The sequence below is a fragment of the Salvia hispanica genome, chromosome 3, assembly GCF_029641045.1.
Source record: "Salvia hispanica isolate PSC_SH4W2 chromosome 3, Shi_PSC_v1, whole genome shotgun sequence".
In the NCBI taxonomy this organism is placed as follows: domain Eukaryota; kingdom Viridiplantae; phylum Streptophyta; class Magnoliopsida; order Lamiales; family Lamiaceae; genus Salvia; species Salvia hispanica.
The window spans coordinates 10,590,014-10,613,211 of record NC_142694.1 but is presented as its reverse complement, the minus strand read 5'-3'; the positions used below and the strand labels follow the sequence as shown (position 1 = coordinate 10,613,211).

General features: G+C 36.5%; 4 protein-coding genes and 1 pseudogene across 5 annotated transcripts; 2 read left to right on the top strand and 3 right to left on the bottom strand.

Annotated features, from left to right (window-relative positions):
* Positions 1-284: 284 nt before the first annotated feature.
* On the top strand, positions 285-5,951 carry LOC125213409 (T-complex protein 11). Its single transcript, XM_048113937.2, has 11 exons — positions 285-734; positions 1,460-1,584; positions 1,714-2,158; positions 2,268-2,383; positions 2,547-3,300; positions 3,424-3,849; positions 3,927-4,115; positions 4,236-4,463; positions 4,549-4,894; positions 4,976-5,165; positions 5,276-5,951. The coding sequence occupies exons 1-11, from the start codon at positions 540-542 to the stop codon at positions 5,733-5,735; spliced, it is 3,474 nt and encodes a 1,157-aa protein (XP_047969894.1). The 5' UTR covers positions 285-539; the 3' UTR covers positions 5,736-5,951.
* A 135-nt stretch (positions 5,952-6,086) lies between these two features.
* Positions 6,087-9,182, bottom strand: LOC125213410 (serine/threonine-protein kinase SRK2A). Its single transcript, XM_048113938.2, has 9 exons — positions 8,550-9,182; positions 8,283-8,357; positions 8,098-8,199; positions 7,900-7,953; positions 7,693-7,785; positions 7,487-7,579; positions 7,021-7,125; positions 6,823-6,921; positions 6,087-6,658 (listed from the first exon to the last, which is right to left on the bottom strand). Exons 1-9 carry the CDS (start codon positions 8,667-8,669, stop codon positions 6,332-6,334), a joined length of 1,068 nt encoding a protein of 355 aa, XP_047969895.1. The 5' UTR covers positions 8,670-9,182; the 3' UTR covers positions 6,087-6,331.
* A 1,719-nt stretch (positions 9,183-10,901) lies between these two features.
* LOC125212336 (phenylpyruvate reductase-like) lies at positions 10,902-12,307 on the bottom strand (annotated as a pseudogene). The gene is made up of 2 exons (XR_016136674.1): positions 11,841-12,307; positions 10,902-11,442 (listed from the first exon to the last, which is right to left on the bottom strand). The product of XR_016136674.1 is annotated as a phenylpyruvate reductase-like (transcript).
* A 2,204-nt stretch (positions 12,308-14,511) lies between these two features.
* Positions 14,512-16,110, bottom strand: LOC125211672 (glyoxylate/hydroxypyruvate reductase HPR3-like). The gene is made up of 2 exons (XM_048111565.2): positions 15,520-16,110; positions 14,512-15,254 (listed from the first exon to the last, which is right to left on the bottom strand). Exons 1-2 carry the CDS (start codon positions 16,018-16,020, stop codon positions 14,724-14,726), a joined length of 1,032 nt encoding a protein of 343 aa, XP_047967522.1. The 5' UTR covers positions 16,021-16,110; the 3' UTR covers positions 14,512-14,723.
* Positions 16,111-18,756: 2,646 nt separating this feature from the next.
* On the top strand, positions 18,757-21,809 carry LOC125217076 (vesicle-associated membrane protein 727-like). Its single transcript, XM_048118899.2, has 6 exons — positions 18,757-18,905; positions 19,368-19,601; positions 19,688-19,889; positions 19,999-20,119; positions 21,376-21,438; positions 21,514-21,809. The coding sequence occupies exons 2-6, from the start codon at positions 19,412-19,414 to the stop codon at positions 21,640-21,642; spliced, it is 705 nt and encodes a 234-aa protein (XP_047974856.1). The 5' UTR covers positions 18,757-18,905; positions 19,368-19,411; the 3' UTR covers positions 21,643-21,809.
* Positions 21,810-23,198: the final 1,389 nt, after the last annotated feature.

Sequence of the window (23,198 nt, the reverse complement as noted above, 5' to 3'; positions counted from 1 at the left end):
AAAATATACCTATATTATAAAGTCAAATAAAAACATGCCACTTTGATTAAATTCCAATCAATTAAAATTTTGAAACAACATTTACTAAACCAAAAAAAAAATCAGAAAAAGACAACAGCTTGCCGTTGTAAATTGCGATGATGACGTGGCGATCATCCATCCAAACAGCGATAGAAATTAGCCTTCACACTACACGCGTTTCTCTGAGAAGCCTAAACACGCTTCTTTTACAAATGCAACACCTTCTCTTTTATATTAGCACGATTTCAGTACAAAAGCGGAAAGGAAAAGCAATAAAGAAGACATTTCTCATTTCTCAATCGTCGTTGCGTTTCCCGAATCCTCTCTCTCTCTCTCTCTGTACACTCACACCTCGCGCCCGATTAATTCGTATTCAATTTGTGTAGTATTGTTGAATTGTTGTGTCATCGGTTGGGGCGAGGGATTTCGGAGTGTCAGTGGTTTTTGTTTGTGAATTGCTGTGGTTTAATAGCTATTTTTTGGGGGTTTATTGAATCCTTTGTTTTGATCGTCGAGTGATGGAGTCGCCGGAGAGGGGGAGGCCGGTGATCGGAATCGCACTGGAATTTCCGGTGAGCGACGGTGTTTTGTCGTGCTCGCCGCCGACTATTCCGTCGTGGCTCCGTAGGCGTCTATCAGAGCCGAAGACACCGACGCCTTCTACAGTTGAGGAAATTGAGGCCAAACTTCGCGATGCTGATCTTAGGCGACAGGTCTTTCTTTTGTTTTCGCTTTCTTTTTTTTTTCTTGATTCTGATCGATATTATGCCGTTTCTTTTCAATATAAAATTATATGAATTCTTATTAATATGATAATTGTGGAAAGCAGCAGAGGGCCTTTTATGTTATTCTTTTTGAAGTAGTATGTTTTTGCGCTTCAAGCTGACTGTAATTGGAAGTAATTTTTTTAATAGTTACCCTTGTATATTTGGGGAAAATTCGGCAGCCTCTATCCTTTTCCTTCCCCGTGAAGGTTGGTTATTTTCATCGTGTTTGGTGAAAGTTGGGTGACGAGTACGTTTAAAATTCAGTTCTTCAGCCCTCCATCTTTCGATTTTAAAATTAAAAAATATTATGAAACTACACCCACCTACCAATGAGAAAATATCTAAAGGAAATAAGAAAAGAAAGAAAAAGTACGCAGTGTGTTTCTCATACTCCTCGTTTGGTCTCGCCATGTGAAGATTGGTGTGTTGATGTTTGGTTTAACTGTGTGTCATTTTCGTAGGTGTTGCCATTTTTTCAGACTTTTTTTTTGTTGCAAGCTGTAACATGCTCTAAATATGTTATCAGTGTCTCTTTTTTTGTACTAGTATATTGTTGGGTGACCTTGATTAATTTAATTCCTGACCTGTTTTTGTGTTTTGATTGTGCCAATTTTTTTACTTGTTTTGCTTTAGCTTCATAGCCTTATTCAATTATATCTATTGATCTGCAGAAGTTCTACGAGAATTTAGCAAGTAAAGCTAGGCCAAAGGTCCGAAGCCCTTCACGATCTTCATCTACTGAAGATGATCTTGGGCAGCGTCTTGAGGCTAAGCTTTTAGCTGCTGAAGAAAAAAGGTAAAATTTTTGTTGGCTTGGTGTAAATGCACATCCAATCAAGCCCCACCTTCCTTGGGTTATTGCTGAGCCTCTTAGTTTTAATGCTTTCAATATCTGCATGTTGATTGTTTTACTCTGCATTCATAGGTTGAGCATCCTCGCAAATGCTCAGATGCGCTTAGCAAAACTTGATGAATTGAGGCAAGCTGCTAAAAATCAGGTCGAAATGCGCTTCAAGAAGGAACGTGCTGAGTTGGGTTCAAAGGTTGAAATGCGTGTTCAACAAGCAGAGGCTAATAGACTGCTTATCCTTCGGGCTAATCGGCAAAGGAGGGCCACTCTGAGGGAGAGGACATCTCAGTCTCTAATGAGGCGAGTATCTCGTGAGAGCAAGTATAAAGAGCGGGTTCGTGCTGCAATGTGCCAAAAGCGTGCAGAGGCTGAGAAAAAGCGTTTGAGTTTACTAGAAGCCGAGAAGAGGCGAGCTCATGCTAGAGGCTTAAAGGTGCAAACTGTGGCTAGTTCTGTTTCTCACCAGCGAGAGATCGAGAGAAGCGAATTGAAGAATAAGCTGGAAGACAAATTGCAAAAGGTACTACCGTACTACAAATATTATCTTGATGACTTTGTTTTACATGTTGTTTAATATAGTGTCGATCATCAGACTTCTTACTAAGGTATTTGGACTATCCTTTGAATAGGCAAGGCGGTTGAGAGCAGAGTATTTAAAGCAGAGAGGAAGACAGTATAATGCTTATCTCTGTAGTTGGGAAACCATTAATGAGCAGGCTGACATCCTTGCCAAAAAATTACCAAGGTACTTGTGTTACTTTATTTTCATATGAACTTAATTCAACTATTGCTAGTTTCTTTTTGCCAGATTTCCTGCCTAGTCATATTTTTCTTAATTTAGAGAAACTCTGGCTGTCTTTAATATTCGTTAGATCCCAATCAACTTATCTACTATTGCCCTGTGGCAGGTGCTGGAGGAATTTCAAAAATCTGAGAAAGACGACTGCATATCTTTCAAAAGCTTATGGTGACTTGAATATTAATGAGAGATCAGTGAAGTCTATGCCATTTGAGCAGTTTGCGCTTCTTATTCAGTCACATGACACTCTTCAGACAGCTAAAGCTTTGCTAGACCGTCTTGAGATTCGCCATAGATTATCCCAATGCTCTGCTAACCGATCTAGTTTCGATGACATTGATCACCTTCTCAAGCGGGTGGCTTCCCCTCAGAAGAAACAAGTGTCCAGAAAATTTGGCTCGAGCAGAATGCAAAAAGAGACTGCAAAAAGTACTCCTCACATGTCAAGGTACCAAGTGAGAGTTGTTCTCTGTGCCTACATGATTTTAGGGCATCCTGACGCTGTCATTAGTGGCCGAGGAGAGCGTGAGACAGCTTTGGTCAATTCTGCTAAGAAATTTGTGGAGGAGTTTGACTTGCTGATGAAGATACTGCTAAATGGGCCAATGCAGATTCCTCAGGAATCTGACTGCACAGCATTGTCTCGCAGGACTTTCAGATTGCAGCTTGCAGCCTTCGATTCTGCATGGTGCTCCTTTCTGAATAGCTTTGTGGTATGGAAGGCCAAGGATGCTAGATCTCTAGAGGAGGATTTAGTGAGGGCTGCTTGTCGTCTTGAAGTTTCTATGATCCAGACTTGCAAGATGACCCCTGAAGGGAGTAGTGCTCCTCTCTCTCATGACATGAGAGCTATCCAGAAACAGGTATTGTTCCTGTTTCTCACTATTTCAAAGATCTGAAAAGCTGTCAGCTTCGTTGTTCCTTAGCTATGAGTGGTTATTTAGACATAAAAACTAATTAGCAGAACTTCTCCATTTTCTGTACAGGTATCTGAAGATCAGAAACTATTGAGAGAGAAAGTGCAACACCTGAGTGGAGATGCTGGTATTGAACGCATGGAAACTGCAATTTCTGATACCCGAACCAAGTTTTTTGAAGCAAGGGAGAACCAGAGCCCAATTTCTCCACCTACTCCAATTATGTTATACCCAGGTCCAGTTTCCTCTTCTTCTCGTGACAAAGCTGGTAATTTTGTTGTGGCCCCACGTAAGGAAAGCTCTGTGGTGCGGTCATTGTTCAAGGATGATGTTGATGCCGTGGAGGCCGGTTCCTCTTTGTTAAAACATAGAACTTCATCAAGTTCTAGAGGGAGCTTAGACATGGAGAATGCTAGGATTGTCAATGAATATGTTCATGGGGCACATCTTGCTTTCACTGATAGCTTCAGTGATGCTGGTGAAGATCATATTGTGGTTTGTGAATTGTCTTGTGTGATATTTACTTGGTATCATTTTTCTGAATTGTTTCTGATACAACTCATAATGATCAGTCAAATATAAAAGAGACAATGGAGAAGGCCTTCTGGGATGGCATCATGGAATCAGTGAGACAGGATGAGCCTAACTATAGCCGCATAGTGGAATTGATGGGAGAGGTGAGGGACGAGATTTGTGCAATGGCCCCTCATACCTGGAGACAAGAAATAATCGAGGTTATTGACCTGGAAATTCTTACTCAGGCAAGTACTCAATTGATAAATTTTGGAGTTTGTTTTTCTCTTCATAGTATCCATGAGGTTGATTTTTATGCAATAAATATTCAATGGAACTAACTGTATCTTGGTTAATTTAATTTTCAGGTGCTGAATTCAGGAAAATTAGACATCACTTATTTTGGGAAGATCCTGGACTATGCTCTGATCACTCTGCGAAAGCTATCTGCTCCAGCTTATGAAGATGAACTGAATAAAAAACATCAGAAGTTTATGAAAGATCTAGCAGAGACTTTCTGGGCTGGAAAGAACTCAGAGAACTCGCATATCATGGCCTTAATTAAGGGCTTACGGTTTGCCCTGGAACAGATAAAGGTCTTGATTCTGCGGGATTTAGATCTTCATTCTTGATTCACAATGCTTTTATGATGAGATAATAAAATACTATGTTCTGCCTCAGGATCTCAAGCATGAAATCAGCATAGCACGCATTCAACTGTTGGAGCCAGTCTTGAAGGGACCTGAAGCTTTATATTATATTGGAAGAGCTTTCACCAGTCGTTATGGTCAGCCTACCAATGCCCGGTCTGCTTTGCCCTTGACTGCTAGATGGCTTTCATCTACAAGACAAGGTAAAGATGAGGAGTGGGATGAGCACGAGAGTCTGGTCTCAGAGTTGAGAAGGCGACATGAGGTTTTGCCAAGTTATCTTCCTTCAACCACTCTTCGAACAGGTGGCAGTGCTTTAATCAAAGCAGGAGAACAGACTGATAAATCTTCAACCTCAAAAACTACCGGTTTTATAGGTTAGTGTTTACATTAGAACCACCATTCTTCAACTTGTCCTATTGCAGTTCAACATTTTAACATATGTTGCTCTGCTCCAGAGACCATTGATCCCTGTTTAGAATGCAAAGGAGAGGATATTGATTTGACGGTGAGGCTAGGCTTGCTGAAACTGGTAAGCAGGATTACTGGTTTGGCCGAAGGAGAGCTACCAGAAACTATGTCTCTTAACTTCTCCAGACTGAGAAGTGTGCAGTCCCAAATTCAAAAAATCATTGTGATGTCTACGAGGTAGGTTTTTCCACGCCTTGTTCATAACCTTGAATGCTTTAGTCAAGACTTGATTCTACCAACTTTGAATACTGTGCCTTATTTGATTTCCATCTCATGTACTTCTGCAGCCTTCTTGTCCTGCGACAGACTCTTTTGACTAAGCAAATAGTCAGCAGCCAGACACACATGGACACCCTACTCTCGGGCTGTGTTAAACGCCTCTCTCAATGTCTGGACGTCGCAGACGCTGGTATCCAAGAAATAGTTGAAATACTCGGCTCTGCTGTGGAGGAAGATGCCAAATCTGCGGACATGAAGCAGATAATGGCAAGGATGTTGAGCAAGAGCCTGCAAGAGGGCGATGCTATCTTCACCAAGGTTTCTCGAGCTGTATATTTAGCTGCAAGAGGAGTCGTCCTTGGCGGAACTGGGAAACCGGGTGCAGAACTAGCAGAAATGGCACTGCAGAAAGTGGGGGCATCCTTGCTTGTGGATGACGTCGTGCAAGCCGCTTCTGTGCTACTGGTGGCAGCCAAGGTGTCTGTTATTGTTCATGGCCCTTATTATGCGAATTTGGCACAAGAATGAACCCTCTACATGTGTGTTGTGTATATTAGTATTGTATCTCTTGATGGTTTAGTTGCTATGTACAGGTTAGTGCTATTTGTAGAAAAATTTATGGACTGGAGTCGGTGGAAAATGTGTATAGTATTTGTATAGTATGTTGGTTGATCATGAATGAATAACAAATACTCTATTTGATGTAATTTTCAATATATGGTATTTGAGGAAATAGTTGGTCTATTTGTTGTAATGCTGCAATCAACTCGATTATGCATCAAGAAAATAGTGTATCTATTTGGTGTTGTTCAATATGAAATGTTGCAATAATCAACCCAAAATAGCAAAAAAGTAAACACTACACAATACAAGAAAATATACAGAAGTTACCATCAATAAAATAGCCAAACCAAAATGCAGAATGTTTTGTGCAAACTGAAACAAACTGAAACACACACTGACTGTCTCCCTTCAATCTACAATACCCACAGTAATGATAAAACGCATATAACTCCCCAAAGTGCACAAATACTAAACATATACAGACTTATTGAGTACCAACATCTCAGGCAGCTGAAGCATTTACAACCACGAAAGAAGCCTCGACTAAATATACTGCTTGTCTAAGTGAGACGCACTTCTCCGCTTGCATGAGCTGCCTTAACTTGTTTATCATATTCATCTTCGTCCTCCTCTTCTACTTCCTCGTCCAAATCTTCCACCTTCTCCTCATCCTCGTCACCTCCTCCCCAGCCAAAGCCTCCAATCGAACGGGATGCTGGAGGAGGGGTTTTAGCCTCTTCCACAATCTTCATAATGTCCTCCACAGACTGAGGAGAGTAGGTAGGGTTCTCTTTGCGGTAATACACTGTTTGTGCAGCATCTGTTAATTCCCTCGGCAGATTCTTCAGGAACCACGGGTGTGACTTGATATCTTTGATTGTGATTCTCTGCACCAGATATAATGATTGTTTGATCAAACACATATTCGAGCTGAGTTTTCATTACTGTTGTAGAACTATATGAATCTATCATGTGCTGGAGGTATCATGCTTCAACAAGCGAATAACTTGATTTACCAAGTAAGCTTCATCACAAAAACAAAAGCACTTACCCTAGATGAGTTGGCAACAAAAATACGAGACAGGAGATGCCTACAGTCTTGAGATACATGGACGTAGTCAGGGATCTTGTACTGAACAGCCATTATCCTCTGGACAAGAGTATTGATATATTAGAATAATCAAATGATGTATATAGTTGTAGGGATATATAAGAAAAAGAGGCCTTGAAAATTCCAAAGTGAACGTACTTGAATGGTTTTCCTGAAGTTCTTCGGATCTTCTTGGTCTTCAAATGGGTATGCTCCAACCAGCATAACATAAAGTGTCACACCACATGACCACACATCAGCCAACTGCAATGAAAACGAACAATGTCAATTGTCAACCAAAAACGCAAATTAAGAGCAAAATTTGTATTCTTGATGCGTGTACATGAGGGCTGAGAGAGATGAACACTGCAATGCAATGACATGTTACAAAAGGTAGCCAGGCATAAATCAGAGCCAGTTGGCCTATTTTCACATAAATAACTAAAGCCACCATTGTACGATAACATGACCATGATACAATGAAGCAAGATAATTTAAATAGTGGATAGTTCTCCAGGCAAGTTATCAAACCAAAGTAGCCAGAAACCAACATGTGAAATCAGATAATGATGAACACAAGAATTAGCAACAACTGGATAATACAGATACATGTGACATGCCTAACCTTCCCATCATATTCTCTTCTAGATAGAACTTCTGGAGCTATGTAGGCAGGAGTTCCAACAGTTGATTTGGGCCTTGAATGAAGCAGAGATGACTATCAACACAAAAAACAGCACGGTCAGCTGCATTAAATAAAGCTTGACGGCATACAAATCTTGCAATACGAAGTATACCTAAGGTCCTAAGGTAACTCAATGTTATCACTACCTTTGAGTAACCAAAATCACAGATTTTTAGCCTTGGAGCAGGGCTTCCATCAAGGAGGGTGTTCTCCAACTTCAAATCCCGATGGCAAATTTGCTACAATCAAAGAGTGAAATCACCTTAGCATAATTACCAAACGGCAAAGAGCTATATATTGTACTATCACAAAAAATATACTCCTATTAGAGATCTCGTATGCCCTTGTCTTACCATGGCATGACAGTAGTTAACTCCAGAGATGAGCTGCTGAAAGAAGTACCTGGCCTAAAATACAACAAGAAGATCAATATGTTCAAGATGTAGAAAACAATCATCATCTGCTCACAGAAACAAAGCTCCATCTAAGAAAGGATCACGTGAGGGATAGACAAAACCAAAAGAAGCTGTGGAAAACTTAAGCTAAAATACCTCGTCTTCACTGAACCGACCAGCATTGCAGATTCTCTCAAAGAGCTCTCCACCCGCAGCATACTCCATGAGAATGGCCAGATGAGTGGGAGTCAAAACCACCTGTCCACACAAAATTGCAATTTAGCTACATAAAGCTTCATTATAAAACAAACTTAAACTCCACAAAACAATAGTTCCCTCACCTCCTTAAACCTGATGATGTTAGGGTGCCGAAGTGATCTATGATTTATAATCTCACGCGCCACATTCTCATCAATCTACAGCCAAAATCAGAGATGAGCACAAAAACATTATGCATACAATCATCAATAAACAAATTACAGAGAAAAACCCAGAAAACAAAGATCGGTCGAAGATCAGGCCACCAATCAAATTAAAAGGACGATTTCAAACAATGGCATTAAACAGAAAGTACTAATGATAAGCATAACAAAATGTAGAATGCAAACCTTATGTCCCCTTTCAATGTATTTCATCGCCACGAGCTCTTTCGTCTCCTTGTTTCTCATAAGCCTCGCCACACCAAAATTTCCAGACCCTAAATCCTTCACAAGCTCGTATTTCTCCATTTCTGATTCTCTTCTCGCCCCGCTAAATTATGCACAAATTTCCCAAATCAGCCACCACAATCACGGAAAAATCAACCTTGCTCCACACTCACAGAAATCGAAGCTCCAGAAACCCAAAGCTGAGATTCAATTGCTGGAAATTGAGGGCGACAACAGGAAAAAATTGTCGGTAGAAATCCACAATCCTAAAGCTAGACAGCGCTAATTAAGCTTGATATCACTAATCCCAGAAACCGAAAAGGAAAAGGGAATCGATGAATCACGCAATTAAAGGCCCAATTGGAAGAGATAAAGGATTCAATGTTTTGGGATTCAAAAGGGGGCAGACATTCCAGATTGATTAGGGTTTCTGATCCTTAAAGATTGAGAAATTGAAACGGAATTTGGGTGGGAAACGCGCAAAAAAGAATCGAATTTGTTGCTGGGATTTGAAGAAAAAGCTAGAAACATGTAGTGCAGAGTGAGTTGTGTATATCAATCACAGCATTCTCTCTAGATATCAAAATATATAATTTATTCCATACATACAGATATATATTAGGAAAAGAGCTTTTATTTAGAGAAAAAGCATATTCTGTCGTATTTATCTTATTATATGGAGTATTATATTATTATATGAGTAGCTAATATTATTCGAATGTATTTTTAAAATTGAGTTTTAAATTTTATTAATGGTTTTTGGTACCGACAATTGAGTTTTTAATATTTTGAATTCCGAACAGATCAGATTTATGAATTTTTGTTATTTTCTTGTATTTTGTGAAAGAAAAAATTAATGCTAGATTAAATCAAGTTGAAATAAATTATAAAGGCTCTTCAAAAGAAAGGTTGGAAATATACCTTACTTATGTCTTTATTGACATTAGTCAACATTATCAATCTATTGAATGATTAAAACATTGAAGAAAAATTTGATACTACTATCACTAGCCCACTTGGCAGGGAATGTGATAAATAAGGAAAATGGACAAAGTTCAAAGACGTAATTTCTAGAAATCTGAATATGAGTATTTCAAATAAAACTATGTTCTGAATATTAGTATTTCAATTAAAACTATATCACCTAGGTCGATAATTTTTGTCACGATAATTTTGATCCAAAGTTTTACTATAAGATCTATATCTTATCGAGTTGAACCGTTTCACAATTTGATAATTTCAAATTGGGTTGAGTTTGAATAACCCATTAAAAAATTCTATTTAATTCTTCAGGTTGTGTAATTCATGTTTCACAATTTGATAATTTCAAATTGGGTTGAGTTTGAATAATCCATTAAAAAACTCTATTTAATTCTTCAGGTTGTGTAATTCATGTGTAAATTAAGTTTTTATTATATAAATCATGTTTAATCGTATAATTGTATTAAATTAAATCTTATCGAATAATATCAAGCTATAATCGTTAAAATCAAGTTTATATTATGTCATATACAACTCATGTTTGGATTTGAAGGAGCGTATCGGAATCCGCTCAAAACTTATTAGGTTGGTTCGTTATTACGTTACCCGATAACGGACTTAACCCGCATGATTTGCCACAACTAACATCTTCATATTGAGGTGGAGTACATCATCATATTTTCGTAATTAATGTTAAAATATTGTTTTATTTTTCAATTTAAATAATATTTTTTTAAAAAATTATCAACAGTATAAAATTTTAAATTTTATTTTATAAATTTGAAATAAAAAACCAAAAAAGTATCGTGTGATGGAATCAAAATACAAAAGTGAGAATACTTAATTGAAAGAAATTATGAAAGTGACATTTATCCATGAGGTTGCCTCCATAATTCATAAATAACTCAGCCCCACTAAAGCCAATTTTGGGGTGGTTTAGATAGTTACATTTCATAAAATTAGTTGCACTAACGACTCTTATCTTTTTAATTCATTTTTTTTTATCGAGATCAATGTATGTAATTAACCAAATCATCCGCCAAAAACTAAAGAAAGAATAAAATCTCAAGATTTATGTAGGACTTGGCTTATTTTAATCATGATAATGGGCTTGCTTGATTCAAATGTCAATTTTATTCTTGTCCTGTTTGTTGGGCCTACATTATTATTGTAAAAGTATCCATAATCAAAATTTAATTTTGGGTAATGCAATTCATATTCTTGATCATCTTACACATTGTAACGTCTTGTTACAAAAAAATAACCAACGTTACTTATTAATTTCCAATTTTATAACCCTATATATAATATCAGTATAATAAGTAATAAGAATAAGTTAAAATTTGAGTGGAATTACTAAGGCAAATACTTGCTTGGTATCAACTAGAGAAATCAAGGGCTTGTTAGAAAAGAAAGCCTCAATATTCATTGTCACAATTTCGAAAGCATCAAAGAATGCTTCCTTTGTGAAGGCACCTCGATGCGGCGACAATACTACATTATCCGGTCCGAAGAGCTCCGTGGGGACGCATGGCTCGTTCTCGAACACATCCAATGCATCACCCGCTATTGTACGTGCCACCAAATGTTCCACCATGGCTTTCTCATCAATGATCGCTCCCCTCCCAATGTTAATGATGACGCCCTTCTTACCGAGGGCGGCCATCACCTCGCCGTTGATCATGTGACGCGTGTCCTCAGTTAGAGGGCAACAAATGACTAGGATGTCGGAGTGAGAGGCGAGTTCATAGGGAAGTGATGGTTTGACGGATCTTGAGGTGTACGAGATGTTGCAGCCGAACGCAGCAAGCCTCTTTGCTACCTTCGATCCGATATTGCCCGGCCCCACTATTCCAACTCTTTTCCCTCCTAGCTAAAATCAATATCAAAGAATGACATAAGTAATTTATTATACCGTTGCATGGTTAAATCGAAATCATCTATATTTTGAATAGAAACCGTTTATATTTTGTGTTTCTGATTTAACTCCTCATATATTTTTCATCATTCAACTCAATATAATTCACCACTCAATACTTATCCAACACTCAATATTTTTTATTGGATCCATCTATATTTATAATATATTTCCTAGTAAGTTAATCGCGTATAAATCACGAAATTTGGGAGTATGTCTTTTACCTTTTAAATTTTAAATAGGAAATCATAAGTTTCAAACATTTTGAATTGTCTCACGTCAATTTTTTTTGTCTTAATAACATAGTTTTAAAATGAAAAAATAATTCAACGAGAGAAGAAGAGAGTATTTACCTTAAAACCAAGAGGGTACTCTGCAGCTAGGGTCCAAAGGCCCCGCCGCACGAAGCCATCGGCGGCGGTGATCTTCCTCATCACATCAATCAACAGCCCCACCGCGTAGTCGGCCGTGTTAGCCACGAGAATCCCCCGCTGCCGGCCCCAGCGACGGCAGGTGGCGGAGCAGATCGGCCTTCCGGCGAAGCAGAGGACTGAGCGTGCTCTTGCAGAAACGTTTCGGTTGGGAGCGGAGATTCGTAGGCTTTGAGGAGGCTGAATTTGGCCGAGAATCCGTCCTCGTGCGCTATGAAGAGGGCGGAAGGCCGTATGATTAGGAGCTGGTGATGGGGAGGTTCTTCACCGGAGACTGGTGGCTCGTCGCGGCGGCGGCGGAGGTGTTTTTGCTCCATTGGCTGAGTGATCATGAAGCTATCCACCACTCAATCACTTTACTATTTTTGGGATGGGTTATGTTTTAAATTTTAAATTTTAAATCATGTGATTGTGATTTGTTAATGTCTTTCTAAACTTGGAAAAAATAAATAAAAATAAAAATAAAGTTTGGATCATCTACTTTTTTTTGTTTCAATACGAGCGTGCCACAAATATTTGAGTAAAATATGGAGTAGTAAAGTAAAATCGATAAAATGTAGAAAAAACTCTTATATTTAATATTCTCATTTTTATTTGAATATTTACTCACTCTGACTATTTTTTATGATTCTTTTAAAATGAATGCAATAAAGAAGTAACTCAATTTTCTTGGGTTTATGATTCTTTTAAAATGAATGCAATAAAGAAGTAACTCAATTTTCTTAGGACAGAGGAAGTATTATATATAATTAAAAAAATTTAGGTATTTTAATTTAAAATCCACTTGATGAATACTCCTATTAATTAATTTAAAATGAATCAATCTACATATTTATGCATCTATAATTAATTATAGAAAAAAATAAAGCTTTTAAAATTAAGTACGTGTAGTTTTAGATAAAATTAACTTTTTTCATTGGATATATATATATATAATCATCTTTGACTTCAAATGAAAATAATGGAGTGTAGTAGGAGTACAATTTATGTCTGGTTATCTTAGTATATTATGGGGGTGTTCGGTTTGCAAAATTGTATCCGGGATTAAATTTGTAGTGTGTTTGGTTCATGAGATTCAATTTCACAATTCAATCCTAAATGGATAATCATGGGATAATTAGTCTTAGCTAATCCTCTATGACTAAAATAATCTCACAACTCAATCCTAAATTATATCTTGATATTATTTTATCTTGGCAACCGAACACCACATATGAGTATTGGGTTGGGCTTGAGTAAAAGATTGACTAGGATGATGCTTGGTTAACCCTTTCAATACATTAGCGCAGAGCTATGGTAATATTGAGGTCACCGGTCAAATCTCGTCATCCACTGAAAGACTTTCGGCTTAAATCCACAAATTTAATCGAATAGGATTAGTCGAATTTCGCCAACTGAGGATCCAGAACACCTTATGATCAAACCAAAAAATAATAACAACAACAACAACAACAACAATAATAATAATAATAATAATAATAATAATAATTGTTTTCTGTTTAATTTATATAGCTAGTACAACATAAAAAATGTTTTAAATCATATGCTGAAAATAATATTCCTTTCCGCAATCAATAATTATTGTTTTTGTGATTATATGATCCATTTTATATACGGTAATGCGAATAAAAATATGATTAGTGAAAGAAAATGATATAGCAAGAGAGAGATAGAATGTTGATATTTTGTTATAAAAGAAAATGCTTTACTTATAATAGGACAAACTACAAAACATACGCCTCACTTGTGGTGGATGAGAGAGTACTATGTAGTAGGTAGGAGTAAATTGTAAGGAAAATAATTACTACTTCCTTTGTCTCATAGAAAAATGTGGCTTGAAATGATATGAGAATTAATACATAAGTAATAAAATAAGAGCGATAGTGAGAAAGGTAGTTCAAGGAGTGATAGTGGATAATGGAACACATATTATTATTATTGTTTAAATGAGTAATGGTGTGTTATATTAGTTGTATGGGTTGAGACAATTTTTCATAAATAAAATGTGATATTTTTATAGGACAAACGAAAATGAAAAATACATATACTTTTACGAGAATTATGAAATACTAATAATTTAATTGTAGTTCGTACCAACATTAAATCTTTAAGAATTAAAAAAAAAAAATTCCATCAAGCTTTTAACGGATCAAATCTGAAAATAAAACAACCAAAGATGTGGGATCACACGCATTCACCTCCAGCAGCCATACTCCACCTACTACCTCTAAACACGTGCCTCCAACTAACCAATCTCCTATTTTCATGACTCAACTTGCATGTCTAAATTATTGTTGCTAGCTCTTCATCTCTATAACTGATTACAATATTTAAATGGAAGATTTTAAGCTACAAAAATCAAATGGGAGAATCAAATCTAATACTCCACCTCTTAAAAATAATTTTATATAAGTAAATAGGGTTTATGAGAAGAATATAGTCAATTACACTCTTAAAAATTTGAAATGCGACAATAATTAAGGACAAAATAAAGCTAAATATGATAGCTATTTAAAAATGGAGGGATCATTTATCAATTTGTAGGTCAAACTTGTGAATGGAGCTTGTCCATTTTAATTACAACGAAATGACATTGATAAAAAAAATAAATTTCATACAAAAACTAGAGACATTTCGTCAATTACAATATTCATTACACTTTCTTTCCAAGTCCAATAAAACTCCCACCCCAATTATTTTCCCAAAACCTATGCAAACACCATGTGTTACCCTCTTGAATTAATATTTCTTGTTTGCCAAAAATTAAATACAAGCTTCATAATTTATTTTTTTTAAAAAAACGAATCATTCATTATTAGTACTCACGGGAGTGAGCAAAGGGCTATTCGAGAAAAATGCGTCTAAATTTCCCATCACAATCTTCAATGCGTCACCGAAGGCTTCCTCGGTGAAGGCGCCGCGATGAGGCGACAACACTACGTTGTCCAGTCCGAATAACTTGGACGGGACATTTGGCTCGTTCTCATACACATCCATCGCAGCGCCTGCAATCTTCCCCTCGACCAAGTAGCTCACCAGTGTCTTCTCGTGGACAATCGGCCCCCGGCCTATGTTGACTAATATACCGCTCTTTCCTAGGGCATTCAGAACGTCGTCGTTTATCAGATGCCGCGTCTTTTCGGTCAACGAGCAACATACTATTAAGACGTCCGAGTGTGATGCGAGGTCCACGACCGTGGGGTGGAAGTCGTATCGCGCCGATTGTTTCTTGGTCCTCGAATTGTACGAGACTTTGCATCCGAATGCCTCGAGCCTTTTGGCTAGCTTGGTGCCAATGTTGCCCAAACCTACTATTCCAACCCTCTTGCCTCGTAGCTGAAATAATAATTGGCTTAAATAATTAATAATTCACTTATAAAAAAAAACATTCAATTATGAACATTTATGATTGCTAGTTGTGTACGTTCCATTTAAATTGGAACATTTTACGAATGTCAAATTCAGAATAACATATTTCTAAAAACTAAAATTCTGATCTTCGTTACTTTATTTTTTCTCCACTCAACGCATTAAATAAAAATTTATAAAATCTCGTGACAAATAAAAAACACGTTGAATATGCATTTAAACATTAAACTACCTTGAGGCCGAGGGGGAACTCGCCGGTGGCCGGCCAGGAGCCGCGGCGGACGAAGGCGTCAGCGCGGCTGAGGCGGCGCAGGACGGCGATGAGGAGGCCGACGCCGTAGTCGGCGGTGTCCTCGGAGAAGACGTCGCCGGTGTTGGCGACGGCGATGCCGCGGCGGCGGCAGGCGGCGAGGTCGATGTGGTTGACGCCGGTGCCGTCGGCGACGACGAGCTCGAGGGCGGGGAGCTGGAGGAGGAGGTCGGCGGTGATGCGGGTGACGATGGCCTCGCAGAGGATGGCGCGGGCCGACTGGGCGTGGGCGAGGAGGTACTTGTCGAGGGGGAGAGGGGATTCGAAGGCTTTGAGGACGTTGAATTTGGCTAGAAATTCGTGCTCGAACACTTTGAAGAGGAGGCCGGGGCGGAGGACGAGGAGGTCGGGGAGGGGCGGGGCGCCGCCGCCGTTGAGGTGCTGGTGGAAGCCGTTGGTTTGGGGGTTGATTTCTTGACCCATTTTTTTTTTGTGTGTGTAGTTTGGGATGAAATTTGGTTTGTTCTGGTTTGGTTTTGAGGGAAGAAGTGTGGTGGATTTTGTAGTAGTTGGGGTTCCCAACTACTCGTTTTTCAATTGTTTATATATGCTTTTTTGTGTGAATATTTTTGAGATTTAATTATTGAATATTAGTAGGATGGCACATGAGGCACATGAGGTTCAACTAGTTGTTCAAACATGGAAAAGAATCATTTTCAAAGTAAATTAGCATGAAGTCAAATTCTCAGTCAATACTACAGAATTGGCGAAAAAAAATCATAAAATTTGGATTTTATTCATAAATCGTGAAGTAACTATTACACGCTGATTAAAATTGTATTTATCGCAGGTGAGGCATTATGGGAAAAGATTTTCGTAGATTTTCGTAAATAATTTCTACGTATATAATGCCCTTAATTTTTTAATCTAACCAAACCGATTTTATTTAAACCGGTTTTAGTATTAATTATATTGTTTTAGTACTAAATTACCCATTATTTGTTTTAAATCTCAACAGAAAATTAAACTTTATATTCATCTCATCTAATCTCCACATCTATCTATCATCTTACTCCATCCATGTCCATTATCTACAGCTACGTTTGGATCAGCTTTTTTTTTAAAAGTAAAACGTCTCCTTAAATTTACGAGTTATGTTCAAAAATTGTAATACGAAATTTTAGTTTTGATTAGGAATGCCAAGTTTATATCTTAGTAATTATTAATAAAAAAAATAAACTCACTAATAATAAGAAAACAAAAATTATGAAATTATGAAAATCAAAACCATAAACTCAAATAATTTTAATTTCTATTTTACTCCATAATATACTCGATTTTAATTTGTTGCATGTTATGAATTGAGATAGAAACTCTAATATATTAGAAAGAATAAGAGAACATATTAACTTTATAACTTTATGTTCAAAATAGACGAGTTTAAAATATATGATTAATTTTTTAATCAAGGTTGAATGTAATGTTCTAAAAATTAAGTATTTAAAAAAATAAAAATATTAGAAAGTGAAGAATCAAAATCAAAACTGTAAACTGAAAAATATTGAATTCTATCTTTTGGATGAAAAATATTAACAATTTATATAGTCAAACATAATTTTTCGTCGTAGAATAGTTGCAAATATATATGATTTTGCCAATTTTATGTTGCATGAAACATGATTACCTTGCTCTTTTTGTAAAGTGATTGTGATTGCATTTATGAATGGAAGCTGCAAAACCTATACTCCAATTATTTGATACGGCAAATGGATGGAGCAATATTATGTGTCGGTATACGAATATTTGATTAGGTTTTCAGTAGTACTAGTAGTCAAAAACTACCTCGATCGCATCTGACGGCTAACTAATTAAATTGAGTCTAGTTATGGGTTGTACATGTTTGTTGTACAATAATACTGGTACTAGCAGCAATAATAAAAACAAGTAAAACATGTTATTTACACATGATCAAGACAGCGATAAATTTTCTAGATATAAATAAAAATATACTAATACATGAGGATTCAAGAAAACTAGAGGACATTAATTAATATTAACACACGTGAATAGTTAGAAAAATTGCGAATTTAGTCAAATTTTGGATATCTCGCAACTTTAAAAATCAGATCGAAAATATCATGAAAATTGAATTTATTTGCTAATGTAACGGTGAAACTAATTAATTGTTTATGAATATGACTAGTGTTGAAGTTTTCCAGCCAAACAATGTCGTATGATAATTGTCAACCAATATTACACACTTCTTCCATCCGTGAATAGGAATCCCATTTTTCTGACACGGATTTTAAGAAATGTTAAGAAAAGTAATTAGTAGAAGAATACGAGTCTCACTTATATACATTAATTTTAAATAAAATATGAATGAAATGAGTTAGTGGAATGTGAGGCCAAAACGATACTCTATTCGTAGATAGATGGAGTATTGTTTATTACTCCGCCAATAAAAGGATTTGTGATCAATTTCTTAATTCTTTTTTTTGTTAATTCATATTATATCTTATTATTGTGGATATCTAAACAAATTTATAAAATACTTTATGAGATCTAAAGTTTTAATATTTATTTATACAATTTTTGTATTTTTACTTAATAATTTAAACCATTTTCTTAAAATTTATAATTATATTTTATTTATCTTGAAAATACTATAGTTATTTACATTACTAATTATATTTATATGGTATGGAATTTATTTATATTTTTCAACAATATCTTAATAATTACATTCTTATTAAATTAATTAGTAAAAAAATTGAAAGTTTGACAATTATGAACTATATAGTACTACTACATATAATATCTTTAAAAAATAATCATAAAAGACTTATTGTCAAATTTGATTTCCATAAACTACTCGCTTATAAATATTGTATTTTTGTTCCCTCCAATATTGTATCTTGGACCCACCTTTATTCCAAGAGGTTTTTCCATAAGTTGAATATAAGTTGGACATGTTATTAATTATGTTGCATGTATTAAGATTTATTTTTTAGAAAAAAACAACACCAAATATATTACCCCAACATTAAATCCCATATTTTTTTTATGAAATAAAATTTGGAAACAATGAGTTCAAAACCGGTAATGACATTTGACTATTTGAGGGATTTTATCAAAAGAAGAAGGAGCAAAAATTGAATATCAGTAAGTAGAGGGACCGATCTGGAAAACAATATTAGGGGACAGAAGGGGTATAAATTTAATTACTTTTACTACTCTTCTTTCAACTGTAGCGAGCTTTCCACAATTTTCTTCACGCCAACGTAATTAAGAAACTACTTCTGCAAAATCAAATCCGATCGATCCATCAATCCATTCGAATTCCTACTCACTGCGCCATTTCCGAGGTTATGATTCCATACTCACTGATTCTTCTATTGGACTTTTGATCTCATCGATAGGCCCATTGTTTCCGTTGACGAGATGTGCGAATTTGTTCATGTTTCTTTCTTAATTTTGTCTAATTCAGTGCCTGCTTGCTCGATTAGGTGGTAGTCATCCAATTTTGTCGAATATATTGTATTGTTTTCACTTAGTGTGTTAGGGTTTTTTTAATTTAATTTTCATATTTTGGTTGATCATGATCTGGTGTAGCATGATTGGATAATCTTCATTCAATACAGTTTTCAATTAAACTTTGTTCGGTTGTGATTTATTCGCATTGGTTGGTTATTGTTGGATTTATCATTTCCGTTTGCGAGAGCTGATTTGCTTCTTGAACAGTGCAACCGTTGCAAGTATGTCGGATTTTGGGTGTTGGGGGTTTGGATTTGTTTGAGTTTCTAATTGTTTCAGTTGAACATTTTTAGGTTGATAGCGGGCGTTTCGTTGTGGACCTCTTAGCGATTCTATAATGGTTCCGAAGGGTTTGATTTATAGCTTCGTTGCCAAAGGGACTGTCGTGCTAGCAGAGCACACTCCTTACTCTGGAAACTTCAGCACAATTGCAGTTCAGTGCTTGCAAAAGCTTCCTTCTAATAGCAGCAAGTACACGTACTCATGTGATGGCCACACTTTCAATTTCCTTCTCGATAGTGGATTTGGTATGTGTTTTTTTGTTTGTATGCTTATCTACCCTATGAACATTACTGCTCTAATTACATTCCGCTATGTTTTGCTTGCCATGCAGTGTTCCTAGTTGTTGCAGATGAATCAATGGGAAGAAGCATACCTTTTGTATTTTTGGAGAGAGTGAAGGATGATTTCAAGCAGCGCTATGGTTCTAGCTTCAAGAGTGATGATCCACACCCTTTAGCGGATGATGAAGATGAAGATGACCTGTTGTTTGAGGATCGGTTTAGCATTGCATACAATCTTGATCGAGAATTTGGGTGTGTATATGTCTTTTGTTGTATTTTGGGGATATGTATCATGTATGACAGGTTGACAACTTCAATGTTCTATTTTCCTATCATAATTCTGTACTTGTTTCCTTGGCAGACCAAAGCTCAAGGAACACATGCAATATTGTATGAATCATCCAGAGGAAATGAACAAGCTGTCCAAACTGAAGGCTCAAATAACAGAGGTTAAAGGGATAATGATGGACAACATTGAGAAGGTACATTTTCAGTCTGTTCTACTCATGAGGAAAATTTGAAATTCTGATTTTTACAGCTTGAGCGAAAAATATGCTAATGTTCTAAAGTAATATTCATTGCAATTGTATCTGGTTTTGAGGAAGTTACTGAGATGTGTATGATTCAGGTAGTGGATGCTTTTGTTCATTGAATTGTAGTCATGCTATATCTGCTTCTTCTTGTGATTCATTGAAGTCCATATTACAAATTTTGTTTATATGCCCATTGCCTAAAACTCTAAAAAGCATTGCTTTTATCCCCCCATCCCCCTGATACACACATGGAGACACCTTAATTTAAAGAAAACATGCATATGAGAAATTCACATGTCACGGGGCATTTAATCTCAGTCAGAATATGATGATATCATGATACTTAGTTATTTAATTTGGATTACATATTACTATTTGTCTAGGAGAAATAGTCAGGCTTCTTTGTACTTTCTTCCTGATAAGTAGAAGCCTAGATCTGCTTAGCCATCCTTAGTAAAGATCCTACATCCTCTCTTCGGTAGGAAATTCATGCTTGAGTGCACTTGATTACTCAGAATTTATGGGAATTAGTTTACTGTTTTGACACCTAGTCACTCTTCTATATTCTCTGCCTTATTTCTTTGATTTGGGTCCATTGATGGTAGAATAGACTGTAACCATCTTTCCAAAATCTTTTGGTATTTTGTTGGGATTCTTTTCTTGTGAGTGCATTTGTCGGGATTCTTTTCTTGTGATGGGCCTGACCTGGGTGTTTATATATATAGCAACATGACTTGCAATGTAAATTCTGAATCATGCCAACAATTTCCGTGATGGGTAAAGAGCCTAATGGTAGGAGAATCTAGTGGTTTGGAAGGACAAGGTGAGAATTGTATTTGTAGCCTGAAACTGTGGGCAAGGCATGAGGAGATAAGCTATGCGGCTGGTTTCAACCTGTTATTGGGCACCTCTGATCTTATCAAAAGTGTTAAATGTGCTTAATAAGTTCATATTTGAAAATTTTCTGGCAGCTAACATCTCCGAGTGTATTGTTTTCATTGCTGGTCAGAGACCTTTAGTTTAGAAAAAAAGGTTTATTAATGTTTTGATTGTATATGGAATGGAAGATGTTAAGACTGTTTCCTTCAACATATTTCTCCTATTTTCCTTTCATATGCTGTAGATTATCTCTCTACACAAGCTGCTTGAAAACTTTAAAACCAATTGAGACCTCACCAATGTTCGCACCTTTTGTTTTCACTCAGGTTTTGGATCGTGGTGAGAAAATTGAATTACTGGTGGACAAGACAGATAACCTCCAGTTCCAGGTGAAAACTCTCTCAAATCCCTTCGTGTAGAAAATTATGGTTCATGTTTGATGTGCTTACTGAAATCTTATTCAGGCTGACAGTTTCCAAAGGCAAGGCAGGCAGTTGCGTAGGCAAATGTGGATGCAAAATCTCCGCATGAAGCTGATGATTGCAGGGGTGGTTCTTGTTCTTCTCTGCCTTCTCTGGCTTATGTTTCGTTGAGATATGAAAAACTTGGTACTGAAACACGTCACTTTTGTTTCTGGGTTTTTCTCATCTTAATGTACAAAAACCATCAGTTTATCACTATGTATATCTTCTGTTTGCTACACACTCCCGTTTGGTCAATTGTAATTTACGGTGGAGTCTATCATTGTTATTTTGGCAAATTTGTGTTAAAAGTGAGGCTTACATTTATACATTTTCCGTTTTTACAAGTACATATGTGAACAACTAACCCAAGAAAAAAGATTTATCGGGTTGGAAGGAGTGGAGCTAGTGCTAGAGAGTATAGCCACAAGGGACAAATATTCCTCAATTTTTTCACAAATTTTGGGTTGGGAAATATGCCAAACTAGTTTCTAGTGTCGAGCTGTTGAACCTATACTAAGTTTATTTTAAAATCGTTTTGGTCCATATAAAATGACCTAAATAATGAACTGTGTGTAATCTAAAATGTTCTAAAACGAACAAAAAATAAAAGGTTTAATAGTTCAGTCGCTAGAAATCAGTTCGACGTTGATCGTAATACATTTCACAGATATATTTATATCTATGCATAACTTATTTATTAATTACCCCGTCTAATTTACGGTACAAAAATCCAATGGTAGTAATAGGCACTATATATCTATAAAATGTAGTAAGTGTAGAGTAATAAAAAGTTGAATCATACATATACAAAGATGCCATGTGGAGTAACATCGCCTAACCACGAAATCATTTGATGTCCATGGCCTAACACCTAATTAATTAATTACCACCAAAACTACAGTGCTAGTGTACGCAAAATCAAACCAACGTTCATGATTCATTGCTTCGGATGATGGCAAGTAGCAACCAAACATGTCATTAAATTCGTGGTACAACTCACTAATTAAACAGATGAGTTCATTTATGAAGTACGACTCAAACATTAATTTTCTCAATTCTAGACATATGGAGTATATCCAATTCCTCTTGTGGGTTCGAGTTCGCCATTGTATGCTGCCGATGATATAATGTAATTATTTGTCGCATTCGGTCATACTAAAAATACCTCAATTCAAAATTTCTCTTTTCATTGGCATTTATACTCAACATGGCAGCTCCACAACAACACGAGTATGTTAGTCTCGAAGAAGTGTTGAGAGATGATTCAGTCCCAAAACTAGAATCAACAGAGCCAAATGTTGTCGAATCTCAGGAGGAAGCTCTTCTTTCCAAGAATTCAAGAAACTCAAAATTACCTTTTTCACCATCGTGCTTCCTTCTTGATGCTTGCAGTGAGGCTATGAAGGAGGAGAAGGGTTTGGGAGATAGACTTTCTTGCTTGAAACATTCTAGGAGTGATGATCTATTGATCTGCGAAGAAGAAGATGATGAAGATGACGATGAGTTGGAAATACTCTCTCAAGAAATGAAGAACTTTTCTTGGAAGGAAAGGATTGTTAAGTCAGCATTATTTTCTGAATCAGAAGAAGAGAAGTGATCAATTAGATTTCGGTACTGACATAATGGTAAGGCGGCAGGGTACGTACCGGTATTGAAATTGGCTAATATACGAGCTACATATATGG

Excerpts from the sequence above, each read along its gene's own strand:
- LOC125213409 (XM_048113937.2), top strand. The coding sequence starts at position 540 with ATGGAGTCGCCGGAGAGGGGGAGGCCGGTGATCGGAATCGCACTGGAA. Across the intron at positions 1,585-1,713 it reads TTAGCTGCTGAAGAAAAAAG|GTTGAGCATCCTCGCAAATG; the intron begins GTAAAATTTTTG and ends CTGCATTCATAG. Across the intron at positions 3,301-3,423 it reads TGAGAGCTATCCAGAAACAG|GTATCTGAAGATCAGAAACT; the intron begins GTATTGTTCCTG and ends TTTTCTGTACAG.
- LOC125213410 (XM_048113938.2), bottom strand. The coding sequence starts at position 8,669 with ATGGAGAAATACGAGCTTGTGAAGGATTTAGGGTCTGGAAATTTTGGT. Across the intron at positions 7,126-7,486 it reads GAAGAGAATATGATGGGAAG|TTGGCTGATGTGTGGTCATG; the intron begins GTTAGGCATGTC and ends TTTTCATTGCAG. Across the intron at positions 6,922-7,020 it reads ACTTCAGGAAAACCATTCAA|AGGATAATGGCTGTTCAGTA; the intron begins GTACGTTCACTT and ends ACTCTTGTCCAG.
- LOC125211672 (XM_048111565.2), bottom strand. The coding sequence starts at position 16,020 with ATGGGTCAAGAAATCAACCCCCAAACCAACGGCTTCCACCAGCACCTC. Across the intron at positions 15,255-15,519 it reads AGTTCCCCCTCGGCCTCAAG|CTACGAGGCAAGAGGGTTGG; the intron begins GTAGTTTAATGT and ends TTATTATTTCAG.
- LOC125217076 (XM_048118899.2), top strand. The coding sequence starts at position 19,412 with ATGGTTCCGAAGGGTTTGATTTATAGCTTCGTTGCCAAAGGGACTGTC. Across the intron at positions 19,602-19,687 it reads CCTTCTCGATAGTGGATTTG|TGTTCCTAGTTGTTGCAGAT; the intron begins GTATGTGTTTTT and ends CTTGCCATGCAG. Across the intron at positions 19,890-19,998 it reads AATCTTGATCGAGAATTTGG|ACCAAAGCTCAAGGAACACA; the intron begins GTGTGTATATGT and ends TTTCCTTGGCAG.